This window comes from Phyllobates terribilis, unplaced genomic scaffold (assembly GCF_046119375.1).
Source record: "Phyllobates terribilis strain yellow unplaced genomic scaffold, ASM4611937v1 Scaffold_1__5_contigs__length_1240528914, whole genome shotgun sequence".
Taxonomy (NCBI): domain Eukaryota; kingdom Metazoa; phylum Chordata; class Amphibia; order Anura; family Dendrobatidae; genus Phyllobates; species Phyllobates terribilis.
Window position 1 is genome coordinate 1,129,450,163 of NW_027362761.1, and position 16,602 is coordinate 1,129,466,764.

Consider the following 16,602-nt stretch of genomic DNA (forward strand, 5'->3'; position numbering starts at 1 on the left):
GTCCATAGACAGACTGACAGGTGTCGGAAGGCAGACCGTCGGACCGCAGGCTTGCAAGCAGGTAAGCGGATATCAGGCAGGTATCAAGCAGGAATCTGGCAGGTGACTGGCAGGTAACTGGCAACGGGACCTGAGGGCTGAAGCAGAATGAAGGCTTTGCAACAACATTGCTCGGGCACCTCCATTTTGGAGGAGGTGCCTGATATATGGTGAGGTCCTCCGGCCATTGGCCAGGGACTCCTTAGGACGGCGCGCGCGGCCCCTTTAAGAGAGGGGGAGCGCGCGCGCGCCCTAAGCACAGTGGCCGGGAAGCAGCGCGTGCTGCCAGCAGAGCGGGAGGAGGACGCCGGGCATGGAGCGGAGAGGTGAGGAGAACAGCGTCCCTGCCTAGCAGGAGGCAGGGACGCCGACGCTACATCCACTCCGACTCAGACGCCAGCAAGGTGGAGGTGGGGTACTGGTATAGGCTGGTATCATCAAAGATGAACTTGTGGGCCCTTTTCGGGTTGAGGATGGAGTGAAGTTCAACTCCCAGACCTACTGCCAGTTTCTAGAAGACAACTTCTTCAAGCAGTGGTACAGGAAAAAGTCGGCATCGTTCAAGAAAAACATGATTTTCATGCAGGGCAATGCTCCATCACATGCATCCAACTACTCCACAGCATGGCTGGCCAGTAAAGGTCTAAAAGAAATAAAAATAATGACATGGCCCCCTTGTTCACCTGATCTGAACCCCATAGAGAACCTGTGGTCCATCATAAAATGTGAGATCTACAGGGAGGGAAAACAGTACACCTCTGGGAGCAGTGTCTGGGAGGCTGTGGTGGCTGCTGCACGCAATGTTGATTGAAAACAGATCAAGCAACTGACGGAATCTATGGATGGAAGGCTGTTGAGTGTCATCATAAAGAAAGGTGGCTATATTGATCAGTAATTTTTTTGGTTTTGGTTTTTGCATGTCAGAAATGTTTATTTCTAAATTTTGTGCACTGATATTGGTTTACCTGGTGAAAATAAACAAGTGAGATGGGATTATATTTCGTTTTTATTAAGTTGCCTAATAATTCGGCACAGTAATAGTTACCTGCACAAACAGATATCCTCCTAAGATAGCCAAATCTAAAAAAAACCCCACTCCAACTTCCAAAAATATTAAGCTTGGATATTTATGAGTCTTTTGGGTTGATTGAGAACATAGTTGTTCATCAATAATTAAAATAATCCTCTAAAATACAACTTGCCTAATAATTCTGCACACAGTGTAATGTATCTTTTTTATTTTAATTATTTTTTTTTACAGGTACTATGGTACCGGGGTCTGGAGGAGAGTCTCCTCTTCTCCAAACCCGGGTACCATCCGCACATTGAATCGCTTAATATCTGCATGTGCACATGTAGTCATGCGGATATTAAGCGATTCAATGCAAGTCAATGGCGGCAAAAACGCTGCGATTACGCAAAATAATTGGTAGTGCTGCGTATTTTTCCGCAATGATAATCCGCAGCGGAAATTTCCGCAGCATGTGCACAGAACATGCGGAATATCATTGGGGACCATTGCAGGCCTTCTACCATGCGTTTTTTAAGCGTTTGTGTGGCGGAATTGCCGCTGCGGAAACGCTTAAAAAACGCATAGTGGGCACACAGACTTATTCTCATCCTGATCTCTGTCAGACTAATGAAGCAGTGATTAAACTGAACTGACCGATCTGTGTATTATGTGATATACCATGTTACTTTTGAACTTTCATATTTAAATATTTTGTTCAAGGATGCAGAATTTCAGTTTAAGATTAAAGATCACAAGAAAATAGAAAAATTGACTAATACGGAGGTTAAAAAAAGGTCAACAGAGATGAAACAGCTTTCTAAATTATTTGGAATGGTAAGGCATGTTTAATTTCAAATTTATGTTTCTGGTGTGTTGGATTTCTACACAGTCTTGGGTGGGGAACAGACTACACAAAAAGTAGCAATCCATGGAGTGGGGTAGTTTACATGTGCCCATGATGTAGAATTGAAGCAGAAAATTTCCGCAGCATTTCTGCATGTCCTTGCCAGTATGCCAGTAAAAACTTGTTTTTCGCGCGTTTTTGACGCGTTTTGCCCTTGCAGAATTGCCTTGCATTTTTCTAATGTATTGAGAAGGCAATTCCGCATGCGTAAACGCACAAATAATGGACATGCTGCGGAATTTTCCGCACATCAAAAACGCTGCAGAAAATTCCGCAGCATGAGCATTGAACTTGCGGATTGACATTGGGCACCATGGGGGAAGGATTACCAAGCGTTTTACAAGCATTTACGCTGCGCAAACTCCGCAGCAAAACGCTTGAAAAATGCATCGTGGGCACACAGCTTAACAGCTAGAAGGGGAAACATCTGCAGGATTCAGACTACAAATGGTTTGTTTGAAGTCTGTATTCATTGCTTGAGGTCCTGTTTGTAAAGTTGCTTCATTTACTATTTTATGTGCTGAAGTAATAAACAAATGTGGCAAATTTTAGCCCACAGAGAGTGACTGTCAGGTTGTTCTGCTCACAAGATAATGGACAAAAACTGATAGTCAATGGCATTTTCATTTTTCATTTGAATTTTTTTTCATAAAAATACTCAATCAAATTATCTAAAGTTTATATAATCAAAATAAACATTTTCCCATCTAGGGTAGAAGATGACAGCTCCATTTTACAGGTTCATGGCTCAGTGGTTAACACTGCAGCCATGCAGCGCTGGGGTCCTGGGTTCAAGTCCCACCAAGGACAACATCTGCAAGGAGTTTGTATGTTCTCCCCGTGTTTGTGTGGGTTTCCTCCGGGTTCTCCGGTTTCCTCCCACACTCCAAAGACATACTGATAGGGAATGTAGATTGTGAGCCCCAATGGGGACAGTGCCAATAATGTCTGTAAATTGTCTGAATTGTAAAGCGATGCCGAATATGTTGGCGCTATATAAATAAAAAGATGATTATTATTTTCGTTTTGAGTGCTGTCCTTGAAAAAAATGGATAGCACTCGGATCAATGTTATTCAATGGGGCAATGCAGACAGATTTTGTTCACTAACTGAATCTGTGTGTGTGAAAAAAAATTGCAGTATGCACGAGTTTCTTCTATCTCTTTAAGTCTTTGGGTACATGTGAAAAAAATAGGATCCCCCGTGGAGCCACATGTCTGGCGCCTGGGAATCAGAGGAACAGTTAGCGCTGTTCCCAAGCGCCGGGTGCTGAACACTGCCTTCATAATGGTTCCCTCCTTTAATCTTATTTTTACACAGGGACACTGCAGGAGCAGACTACTACTACCTTCATCATTGTCCCTGCTGGTGCTGATCGAAGCGCCGGCAGGGAACCATGATGAGGTCAGTGTTCAGCACCCGGCGCTTGGGAACATCGCTAACTGTACCACTGATTCCCAGGCGCCGGTCCGTGTGATACTGATGCGGCACACGGGCGGCATACGGTTGCCACATGTGTGACACACACGGACACATGGGACACGGATATCTCCGGTACCGGAAAAATACGGACAAGTGAAACCGGCCTAAAGTGGAGGATACATGAGTGTTGATTCTCTCAGGTGAGAGAATCAACTTGATTATCCTAACAACACTCAAATAAAACTCTGTCAGCTTACTGTGATCTGATTTTCTTGGATGAGAGAACTGTAGGGCAGTTGAGGAGAAGATGGAGAATTTAATTTCTCCATCTTCTCTATTGTCTGAGTTTGCGGATGTCAGACTGCATTTGGATGACATCTGAGTGCATCTGATAATTTCCACTCATCCATAGACTTGAAGGTGTGTGTGTCACAGCACGTTGCGATCTTTTTCTCATGCCGGAGCGGCATGAGGAAAAAAAACGCTGATCAGCACTGTCCCATAGAAGAACATTTGTCCAAGTACTATCCAATAAACATCAGATAGCACACGTCTGATACACACACTCGTGTGAACGAGCCCTAAGGATCAGAATGTACCTGTATGCTTTGTTATGACTGTTTGGCATTTAATATTCCAGAACTAATTTTATGAAATATTGTGTTTCATCCAGCAGTCGCTACCACAAAACCTGGAAGCTGCAGTATTTACATCATATATATTGCCAGTTCTTCACACATCCATCCATGCTCAAGAGGTAAATCATTTTGCACCAGAATTATTTTCATGCATGAGAATTTCAGTATGTGCTAAATGACTAACTGAAGTTTTGTTTATTTTGTATTTAATACCAGCCCACAATTTGCCATTTTGGCTTTAAACTATGAGTTTACACGCTCCATATGAATTATTCATCTGTCTATTGTAAATAGTACAATAACATTTTTATCTACCCGGAAAGTGAGTCATGTACAACTTGAAACCAGCAACAGAAAATTGAACACATTTAAAAACATTTATGTTGCAGTAATAGTGGGATATAGGTTGCAATGTGACACAACAGGAACTCATTAGACATAAGACGACACTGCAACCTCAATGTAGAGCAACTGTTTCCGTATAACCCTGGCCTTAGGGCCACGCTAGTAATGCAAGGAATAATCTAGTCTCATAAATTATAAACAGTCATTTCTTCAACAGGGGACCCCCCATGAAGTAATCCATGAACATGCTGGTTTTCTGAAATTTACTGGAATAAATAAAATAATGAGTCACCTTGATGCTTTTATTTCATCCTCAAGAAAAATGCACTTTCAGCAAGTGAGTTATTATCTGATAATACTTACAGATCTATCAATCAGGGTTGCTAAACTTTTCAATTTTTCTTCTGGACACCTGAACCAAAAATCATGGACCAAAATTTTTATGAACACATGCCACACACATTTATATAGGCTACCCCACGTATATGCAGATATGAGGTTTCTAATCCCTTATTTTATACAAACAAAAGGTAGCAGGCTTTTCACATCCTCCTTATATACAGAATATAGGTGTATCTCCGTCTCCATATACACAGACAGCAGGCTTCTCACCCCCTCCTTATATACAGATTACAGGCTTCTCACCCCCTCCTTATATACAGATAGCAGGCTTCTCACCCCCTCCTTATATACAGACTGCAGGCTTCTCACTCCCTCCTTATATACAGATAACAGGCTTCTCACCCCCTCCTTATATACAGATAGCAGGCTTCTCACCCCCTCCTTATATACAGATAACAGGCTTCTTACCCACTCCTTATATACAGATAACAGGCTTCTCACCCCCTCCTTATATACAGATAACAGGCTTCTCATCCCCTCCTTATATACAGATAACAGGCTTCTCACTCCCTCCTTATATACAGACTGCAGGCTTCTCACCCCCTCCTTATATACAGATACCAGGCTTCTCATCCCCTCCTTATATACAGATAACTGGCTTCTCACCCGTACTTATATACAGACAGCAGGCTTCTCTACCCCTCCTTATATACATATAACAGGCTTCTCATCCCCTCCTTATATACAGATAACAGGCATCTCACTCCCTCCGTATATACAGATAACAGGCTTCTCCCCCCTCCTTATATACAGATACCAGGCTTCTCACCCCCTCCTTATTTACAGATACCAGGCTTCTCATCCCCTCCTTATATACAGATAGCAGGCTTCTCACCCCCTCCTTATATACAGATAACAGGCTTCTCACCCCCTCCTTATATACAGATAACAGGCTTCTCACCCCCTCCTTACATACAGATACCAGGCTTCTCACTCCCTCCTTATGTACAGATACCAGGCTTCTCATCCCCTCCTTATATACAGATAGCAGGCTTCTCATCCCCTCCTTATATACAGACTGCAGGCTTCTCACCCCCTCCTTATATACAGATACCAGGCTTCTCACCCCTTCCTTATATACAGATAACAGGCTTCTCATCCCCTCCTTATATACAGATAACAGGCTTCTCACCCCCTCCATATATACAGATACCAGGCTTCTCATCCCCTCCTTATATACAGATAGCAGGCTTCTCATCCCCTCCTTATATACAGACTGCAGGCTTCTCACTCCCACCTGGTGGCAGTTCTTCCAGGCTGGCAAGGCTCTGTTTCACTAATGCTAGTGAAAGGGGTCTCTCAGCCTGTTAGGGTTGTGAGCGAGCGTTGTGCCATGCCAGCTGTCTTTTACTCCCCGTGCCTCCCTGTACCTGTGTGGACAGGAGGCGTCTGTGTAAAACTGTGCCAAGCTGACCGACCTTACGTATAGCCAGGGGGTGCGGAAAGTCATGCTGGTGAAAGTGTGGAGACCGTACCGTGTGATCCCTCCGACTTAATAGTGATGTCACGCGGGGGTGCCTGTGTTGTAAGTGAGTTTATTTTCGTCTATAATTTTTTAATATGCCAAGCCACTGTTAAAATTTAAAATTTGCTGCACCAACCCATTTAAAGAGTTAAAACCAGAGTGCTGATTATCTGCAGACAATTAAATAGTCCTCTCTTTCCCCCATTATTATTGGAGAAACATCAGATCACGTGCTATACTACTTACCTGACCACTGCAGCCAATTACAGGCTGCAGCGCTGCTGTGCCTTATAAACAGGGCAGGCAGTGTTTCTGAAGCTGGCGCAGACCTCTGAAGTGGCCTGTGCTGGATACACAGGGGTGCCCAAAGGTGAGTAAGCTCTGATTGTTATTTTTAATCAGTTTGTGCCTTGAATAAACTTGACTCTTGTATGTTTCCCTTTTTTAATACATGCAGTTGCAAAAATCATTGAAAACTGAGAAAACTGAAGGCTTATTGCCAGAATATTCTAAAGAAATCATTCAAATGTATCAAACTCGAGAGTAAGTAAAATATTATCTTCAAATATATTTTCAAGGATATTGTTAGAAGCATCAGAATATAAGTTTCAATGAGGCGGGGGTTAAACAGACGCACTTTTGTTGTATTAAAAAACAGCCTTTCCTATCACTGGATTCTTTTGGGGGGCAAGGAGCCATAGCGCTTTTCTATTCCTTTGTACTACCAGTAACGTGGAAGCCCCCTATGTTTCCATTAGCACATGATGGTCCTGAGTGGGGACTTACTTTTTTTGTGGATTAAGTTGAGGCTTTTGATGCTAACATTTTACATAACATTTTGGATCACATTTATCCTGTGCTCTACGCTGAGCACTTACATCGTGGTTTCCATCTAAATCTCAGAGTGACATGATTCAGATGAAACCCCCAAGGGATTCATTCACTATAATGAGGCAGCAGAGTTACACTGGAATCTATCTGACCTCTGTTTAGCGGTGTCCTTCTTTTCAGGGGTGCACAAAACTGTGGCCAAACATGTTTTTATGCACTCCTAATGAAAATACGGACACCGCTGGATCAAAGGCCAGAAAGCATCTACAGTCTCTCTATCTGCCTCATTACAGGGAATCTTCCACCAGGGATTCCGTCGAAATCACATATTTCAGAGATTTACACGGAAACCCTGGTGGAAGCACTCAGCGTAGATCGCAGGATAAATGTGAGCCGAGCCTTACTGCGATCTTTGAGAGGCAGAATGAACAAATCAGCAGCAGGTGAAGAATTGGTTTTCTTTATTTTTTACGCTGTTCCTCGTACGTTGTAAGTGATTACATGATTTTGTTCTTTGGTTCGGTGTGATTACAGCGATACCAGATTTATAACTAGTTTTTATGTTTAGCTGCTGTCACACACTAAAAGATGTTTTTTTTAAAAAAAATAGTTTTTGCATTGCCATATTTTGATAGCTATAATTTTTCCATATTCTGACGACAGAGGCATGTGAGGGCTTGTTTTATATGGGACCAGTTGACGTTTTTATTGGTACTATTTTTGGGCACATAACATTTTTTTATAGTTTTTTTTTATTGTTTTCTGTTCCGATATTTGGGAGGCAGACTGAACAAAATCCAGCAATTAAGGAATTGTTTGTTGTTGTTTTTTTATACTGTTCACGGTGTGATAAAATTGATCAGACAGTTTTATTCTTCGGGTCAGTACGATTACAGCGATACCACACTTATATTATTTATTTATTTATTTCTTTGATGCTTTTACACAATAAGAAATATTTTATATAAAAAAGAATTATTTTTGCATTGCTATATTATGAAAGAATTATTTTTGCGTTGCTATATTCTGAGAGCTATAACTTTTTCATTTTTCCACTGACGGAACTGTATGGCAACTTGTTTTTTTGCAGGACAAGATGGTGTTTTCAGCGATATTTTTATTTCCATTTGATTTTTTGATCGCTTTTATTCCACTTTTTGCTCAGCGGTATGATGAAAAGTAGTTTTTTGCCGCTTTTTTTATAATGTTCACGGAAGAGGTTAACTAGTATCACAGTTTTATAAGTCTTGTTGTTCCGGACGTGGCAATACCAAATATGTGTACTTTTTTTGTTTATTTTTCTTTTTACATACATATGTACAGTAGAGAACAAATCGTGCAAATTCTTTAAAAATTTTTAGCACATTCCGATACTGGGAAAAAAATATATATACAGTACAGACCAAAAGTTTGGACACACCTTCTCATTTAAAGATTTTTCTGTATTTTCATGACTATGAAAATTGTACATTCACACTGAAGGCATCAAAACTATGAATTAACACATGTGGAATTATATACTTAACAAAAAAGTGTGAAACAACTGAAAATATGTCTTATATTCTAGGTTCTTCAAAGTAGCCACCTTTTGCTTTGATGACTGCTTTGCACACTCTTGGCATTCTCTTGATGAGCTTCAAGAGGTAGTCACCGGAAATGGTTTTCACTTCACAGGTGTGCCCTGTCAGGTTTAATAAGTGGGATTTCTTGCCTTATAAATGGGGTTGGGACCATCAGTTGTGTTGTGCAGAAGTCTGGTGGATACACAGCTGATAGTCCTACTGAATAGACTGTTAGAATTTGTATTATGGCAAGAAAAAAGCAGCTAAGTAAAGAAAAACGAGTGGCCATCGTCACTTTTAGAAATGAAGGTCAGTCAGTGCGAAAAACTTGGGAAAACTTTGAAAGTGTCTCCAAGTGTAGTTGCAAAAACCATCAAGCGCTACAAAGAAACTGGCTCACATGAGGACCGCCCCAGGAAAGGATAAGTTTATCAGAGTCACCAGCCTCAGAAATCACAGGTTAACAGCAGCTCAGATTAGAGACCAGGTCAAAGCCACACAGAGTTCTAGCAGCAGACACATCTCTTCAACAACTGTTAAGAGGAGACTTTGTGCAGCAGGCCTTCATGGTAAAATAACTGCTAGGAAACCACTGCTAAGGACAGGCAACAAGCAGAAGAGACTTGTTTGGGCTAAAGAACACAAGGAATGGACATTAGACCAGTGGAAATCTGTGCTTTGGTCTGATGGTCCAAATTTGAGATCTTTGGTTCCAACCACCGTGTCTTTGTGAGACGCAGAAAAGGTGAACGGATGGACTCTACATGCCTGGTTCCCACTGTGAAGCATGGAAGAGTAGGTGTGATGGTGTGGGGGTGCTTTGCTGGTGACACTGTTGGGGATTTATTCAAAATTGAAGGCATACTGAACCAGCATGGCTACCACAGCATCTTGCAGCGGCATGCTATTCCATGCGGTTTGCGTTTAGTTGGACCATCATTTATTTTTCAACAGGACAATGACCCCAAACACACCTCCAGGCTGTGTAAGGGCTATTTGACCAAGAAGGAGAGTGATGGGGTGCTACGCCAGATGACCTGCCCTCCACAGTCATCAGACTTGAACCCAATCGAGATGTTTTCGGGTGAGCTGGACCGCAGAGTGAAGGCAAAAGGGCCAACAAGTGCTAAGCATCTCTGGAAACTCCTTCAAGATTGTTGGAAGACCATTTCCGGTGACTACCACTTGAAGCTCATCAAGAGAATGCCAAGAGTGTGCAAAGCAGTCATCAAAGCAAAAGGCGGCTACTTTGAAGAACCTAGAATATAAGACATATTTTCAGTTGTTTCACACTTTTTTGTTAAGTATATAATTCCACATGTGTTAATTCATAGTTTTGATGCCTTCAGTGTGAATGTACAATTTTCATAGTCATGAAAATACAGCAGCATTGCAATGCATTATACATGTCAGATTACACTGACAGAAGTCTCTTTGACCATGGTCCTGGCATGGTCTAAAAGGCTTGCTCTAGCTGGCTGTCATCATGACAACCTTAGGCTACCATGGTAAAATCGGGCCCTCACGATGAAGTCACGTGGGTGCCGATCGGAAGGGAGAGTCTCCTAAATGCAGCAATCAATAGCAATCGCGATATGTAGGGGATTAAAAGACCCGGTGCTGTGACAACCGGGTCTCGGCTACAACTTAAACTGAGCTACTGGTGGCGATTGCACAGGCACAGCTACAGTGCCCCGCAAGATCACCATGACTTGCCCATACGTCAAAGGTCGGGAACCCTATTCAACCATGACGTATGGGTATGTCAGAGGTCGAGAAGGGGTTAGTTATAAATCTGATTTTATTTTGCACTATAGTATATTGATATAGGTGGTTTCTGATTGTGTAAATTACTTTTAGGCTCCTTCACACGTTCAGTATTTGGTCAGTATTTTACCTCAGTATTTGTAAGCCAAAACCAGGAGTGGATGATAAATACAGAAGTGGTGACGTGTTTCTATTATACTCTTCCTCTAATTGTTCCACTCCTGGTTTTGGCTTACAAATACTGAGGTAAAGAACTGACCAAATGCTGAATATGTGAACATGGCAGACTACATTCCCACAATGAGCTTCTGGTGAGTTTTTAATGTTGTAAATTTTCTGCACCTTTTAAGTAAATTAGGTTACTTGCATTTTTATTGCGTTTTTGACACTGTCATTTTTGTCTCTTTTTGGTATGTCATGTTTTAAATAAAGCTGCTGATTACTTGCGCTTTTGATGTGTTTCCACCACAGAAATGCACTAAAAACGCCTTTGCATTTTTTACCTGCGGATTTTCCACATCTGATACAAGTGTATGGGAAAAATCTGCACATAAAACTCTGCATACCTGCAAGAGAAATTCACATCTTGCGATTTTAAAACATGCACCGCAGGTCAGTTTACGCTAAGAAAAAAAAGCACAGTGGGCATGAGATTTCTATAAATCCTGTCCACTCTGCTGGAACTGTAAGGTTATGTGTATACATTAAGTATTTGGTGCAGAAAATTCTGTACCATTTCTGCATCTCTTGGCAGGAAAAACATAAAATAGGTGCTTTTTTATGTGTTTTTGCCACATTTTTGCAGTGTTTTTAACTTGTTTTTGGTCCAGATTTTTCTGCACAATCTGCAGCAAAAACGCTGAAAGAATTGACATGCTGCACCAATCGGCAAGTCAAAAATACGTAACGCGTGTATGAAAATTCAGGATTCTCATTCACTTTGCTGACATCAGGAAACCCTTCAGGTTTTGTGATAAATCTGCACAGAAAAAATGTGACAAATCTGGAGAAGTTTGCAACGTGTGCACAGGCTCTAAGACACTGCGTCTTTGAATCAGCGAAAATATGCAGCGTCAAAAACTCACCAAAAGTACATTGTGGGCATACAGCCTTATAGTTCCAGCAAAGTGGATGGGATTTAGAGAAATCTCATGCTTTGTGTTTTTTTTTTCACCCAGCTTAAACAGACCTGTGTGTTTCAAATCTGCAGCATCATACCTCCCAACTTTTGAAAAAGAGAAAGAGGGACAGATCATGCGGCGCAAGTAGCGTGCCGCGGCAAATTTTGGCCACGCCCCTGGTCACAACCCACACCACACCCATTTACTATTTTTCTCACCTGGCAGGAGGAGTTGTCAGAGGGACGCTGGTAATGAGGTGCATTCAGCAGATGGCCCTAATCCCCATTCCTGGTCTGCATGGCCCCCTCATCCTCAATCCTGGTATGCATGGCCCCCTCATCCCCAATCCTGGTATGCATGGCCCCCTCAGACCAAATCCTGGTATGCATGGCCCCCTCATCCCCAATCCTGGTATGCATGGCCCCCTCATCCCCAATCCTGGTATGCATGGCCTCTTCATCTCCAATCCTGGTATGCATGGCCCCCCTCATCCCCAATCCTGGTATGCATGGTCCCTTAGACTCAATCCTGGTATGCATGGCCCCCTCAGACTCAATCCTGGTATGAATGCCCCCCTCATCCCCAATCCTGGTATGCATGGCCCCCTCATCCCCAATCCTGCTGGTATGCATGGCCTCCTCATCCCCAATCCTGCTGGTATGCATGCCCCCCTCATCCCAAATTCTGGTATGCATGGCCCCCTCATACCCAATCCTGTTATGCATGGCCCCCTCAGACCCAATCCTGGTATGCATGGCCTCCTCAGACCCAATCCTGGTATGCATGACCCCCTAATCCCAAATATTGATATACATGGCCCCCCATCACGCACACATGAAAAAAATAAACAATTCTACTCACCTTCCTTCCTCCCCTCTGCTCCAGTGCTGCGTCCTGTCTGCCAGCAGCTCATGTCAGCATTTGAGCAGTGCATGACATCACTCCCATGTGCCCTCAAATGCCAAGGTGAGCTACGGGGATATTCACACCTCTCCATGCTGGAACTATGGCGTGGAGAGGAGTGAATAGTCATTCTCCTTAATAGCGCACACAGCAGCGGACGAGCTCCTGCTGCGGCTTCGCAATCCTCTCTGCCCGCTACTAAACAGAATGAATATTCACTCTTCTCAATGCCCATGGGAGTGGAGAAGATTGAATATTCATTCTCTCTAATAGCAGGCACAGAGGATCGTGGAGTCACAGCTGGAAGCCAGCGACTGCGATTGACAGTGTATGCTATTAAGGAGAATGAATATTCACTCCTGTCTACTACCATGGGCATGGACAGGAGTGAATATTTATTTTCTTTAGCAGCGGGCACACGTGGTAGCTGCAGCTACCGGCTACTACCTGTGCCCGCTGCTCCACCGCCGCAACACGCCCCACCACCCTCCACACCCGAGAGAACAGCTGAGCCATGACGGGACGCGGGACTGAGCCCACAAAGCGGGACAGTCCCGCGAAAACCGGGATGGTTGGGAGCTATGACAGCATCATAATTTCTCTTACAGGTACACTGAGTTTTATGTGCAGATTTTCCCCATAGACTTTCATTAGATGTGGAAAATTCGAAAGTAAAAAATGTACGTGTTTTTAGTGCATTTTTTCCACTGCAGAAGCACGCTCAAACACATGTAATCCACACATGATTATGTAAATATGCAAATACCAGGAAATGTCAAAAACAAAGCAGCTTTATTGAAAACTTGACATACCAAAAAGAGACAAAAACCGCAACGTCAAAAACACAATAAACATGTAATGAAAAAAATGCAAGTAATAGGTAACATAATAGGTGCAGAAAATCTGCAACATCAAAACTCACTAAAAGCTCACTAATATCTCATTGTGGGAATGTGGCCTTAGTGTTTTTGATGCTGATGGTGTGATTACTAGTGTTATACGCTACAACAGAATTACACCTACACACAGCCTCTTAGACCCTACTTATAGCAGGACCTAATAGCAGGCAAACCTGGAGACCATTGTTTGGCCTCTGATTGCCATAACAAACTAGCAACCATAGGCACCGGGATCAAGTAGCTACATTCTTACTAGGACTTACTGATATGTCCTATGTCGGGAAAGGCTTAAATATGGAAAACAAAATTACATAGCAACAAAATCTGTCTTTGTCTATTTTCCGCACTCTGAGCCATGATTTCTGCTCTCTGTTCTTGTGTAAACTAATTTGTCAATATTACAACATCATCATCACCAACAATATTTGTATTAAGTCAACAATCGTACACAAGAAAAAAAAAATTGTCTCCTTTTCTAATCTCATTTTCCTGTTCCAATCCTTATTTAATCATAAAGTATATAAGATTTATATAAAAACATTTAATATATTATCAATTTTTTTTGTTTCACTGTCAAAGCGTAAAAGCCATTCGGGAAAATGAACTCTTTCGTCAGTATGACAGGATCTTATGTAATCTGTCGAGGAATCTGGAAAACGTTTATACAAACAAACTTGACAGACAGGTGAGTTTAATGAATGTTTCAAAATTATATCTATGCTTTTAGAAGAAAGACTTGCATTTTAGTTTTCAATTTATGCCTCATTTGACTCAAGATTTGGCCAAAATTGTCCAGAATTTTTTTACATTTGTGCTGTTATTCCAAAAAAGCAAAGCAGCAAGAAAAGTGGTATGGTCAATAGTTAAATTTACTTATTAGCTAAACTTAGCAAAAATAAAGATTTATGGCACAGATTAGTGGGGAGAATGTAAGGCTGCTCAAAATAAAATGAAATAAAAAAAATAAATAAAATTGTTGTACAATGCCAGATGCACCTGATTTAGGAAGAGGAATGCACCTTTTAATATAGTAAGCATATGTAAGTATTGCAGTGTTAATAAGAGGACAAGGAGCTCCACATATCTAAAAAAAAAGAGCAGTTTTCAATATAATTTGCCATAACCCTTTTCTGAACCTTTCCCGACTGTGTTTGTGTTTTTTTTGTTTTTTGTCCTCCCCTTCATCCAAGAGCCATAACTTTTTTACTTTTTTTTGTTCACGTAGCCTTATGAGAGTTTGTTTTTTGTGGTAACAGTTTGTAGTTTTGAATAGCATTATTCATTTTACCATTCAACCTACTGGAAAATAGGAAAGAACTTCCAAGTGTAGTGAAATTTCACTAAAAACACTATTCCACAATTGTTTTTTGGGTTTTGCTTTTATGACATTCAGTGTGGAAAAAATAATCTGGCAATATGATTCTCCAGGTCAGTATAATTAACATATATATATTCTTATACACACATATATATACACACACACATATACTGTACATATACATTTATTTTTATTTTTTTACTCGCGTGGCAAAAAATTATAAATAAGGAAATTGAAAAAAAAAATTAGCTTGTGTTGCCATGTTTCAAGACCCATAGCGTTTTCATTTTTTTGTCAATTGAACTAGGTGAGGACTTGTTTTTTGTAATCTGAGCTGCCATTTATACTGATACCACATTGGGGTACATAACATGTTTTGATCGGTTTTTATTGCATATTTTTGCTGTGTTCTGGCGACCAAAAATAATGCAATTCTGGAATTTTTTTTATCTTCTTCTTGTTACACTGCTTACCGGTCAGGTAAATTAATTTTATATTTTGTAAGGTATACTTGCATTTGCTATTTTTACTATTTTTTGAAATAATTAAAACTTTTTAAATCACATAAGGTGTACTGTAAACCTAAGTATTTGTCATATTTATGCTTTCTTATTAACCTTAACAGGTAGCAGATACTTTTGCCGGGTTAATAGGAGAAGCACTCCTCACTTGGGATTTAAAAAAAGAAAACATTTATTCAATTGGTGTATTCAACCCATACTATTCTGGAAATAATCCCACATACAAGGTAACTCGGTAGCCTTTGGGCTGTATTTGGGGACTTTGTCGCTGTTTTCAATCTCTGACAGTGAGGATTAAAATGAATTCTCGCTGGTGCTCGTGCGTATCGGCTTCCATTGGATACCCATGACATGAACGCAAGGAACCGAAGGATTAGTGTGACAGCCAGAGGCCTGCTGACAGTCCCCATCACTGCCATCTTTGTGATTCTCTAAAGCTCATCTATTGGCTGAGCTTTAAACGATAACAAGATTTTCACTGTATGCTTCAATATGACAGTATATAGAATAATTGATCACATGATTGCAAGTTCAAGCCCCCCAAAGGACTAAAAAAAGAACAAAAAATAAAAAAAAGTTTTTAAAAAATAAAAGAAAAATTCAAAAAATATATAAATTCGAATCACCCCCACTTTTCCCATATTAAAAATATATTCACTTTACATGTTTCGAAACATGATGCCAGAAACCATATACAGTATGTAAACTGCTTTTCTTGTCCTTTTAATGAATATACCTCTGGCATTACTTAATTCTTCTTCTTTTTGTAAAAAAAAAAAACTTTTAAATTATTCTTGTCATTTTGTATATATAATATCTAAAAAGTTTTTTACTTTTACACAATTTTTAAAAAAAATTATATATATGGGAGTGGTTTGTGAATTCCTTTCAGTATTTCATATGTAGGCATTAATATTGGAGAAATCCACTGCACTGATTATCCTTAAGTACTAATGAGGAGACTAATATTAATATGTCTCTAGCCAATATCAATACACATTTACGCTTTATGAATATGTATTTGGTCAAATCAGTCAGTGTGCATCTGAAACCGGTAAGCCTGTGTAACCAGGGTATTAACAGACCACTGACCGGCAAGCACGTTGAGGGTCAGTGGTCGTTTAAAATTGTGCCGCGAGCAATGTAAACGACCCTTTAGAAGAAGACTAAACAATATTTTTTACACTGAAGCAAAAGTCACTTGCATGTCCGAGTGCGATCTGATAATAGGATCCAACACCGGCATTCTGCGATTTTATTCCACAGCCGAAAATCGAATATGTGCATGACCCCATAGAATAATTTTGGTCAGGTGCGAACTGATGTTTTGCCGGATCGTACTTAAAATGAAAATGCAGTCATGTGCATGAGTCCTCAGGCTAGGCAACAAAGTAATATAGTTGGTGATATACTGTAGTACAGTAAGGATGAGGGAGTTGCAAACAGGAGGCAC

The 16,602-nt window shown here is 40.9% G+C and overlaps 1 protein-coding gene across 2 annotated transcripts in view; it reads left to right on the forward strand.

Moving 5' to 3' along the window:
- LOC141161747 (uncharacterized) overlaps positions 1 to 16,602 on the forward strand; it is a 192,366-nt gene that overhangs the window by 111,701 nt on the left and 64,063 nt on the right. Inside the window, exons 12-17 of one of the 2 annotated variants that reach the window (XM_073647014.1) lie at positions 1,772 to 1,885; positions 4,051 to 4,134; positions 4,578 to 4,697; positions 6,685 to 6,770; positions 13,890 to 13,995; positions 15,254 to 15,376. In XM_073647014.1, the coding sequence (XP_073503115.1) occupies positions 1,772 to 1,885; positions 4,051 to 4,134; positions 4,578 to 4,697; positions 6,685 to 6,770; positions 13,890 to 13,995; positions 15,254 to 15,376 (633 nt within the window). The remainder of the gene's footprint in view (positions 1 to 1,771; positions 1,886 to 4,050; positions 4,135 to 4,577; positions 4,698 to 6,684; positions 6,771 to 13,889; positions 13,996 to 15,253; positions 15,377 to 16,602) is intronic. The other variant, XM_073647023.1, reaches the window with a different exon arrangement.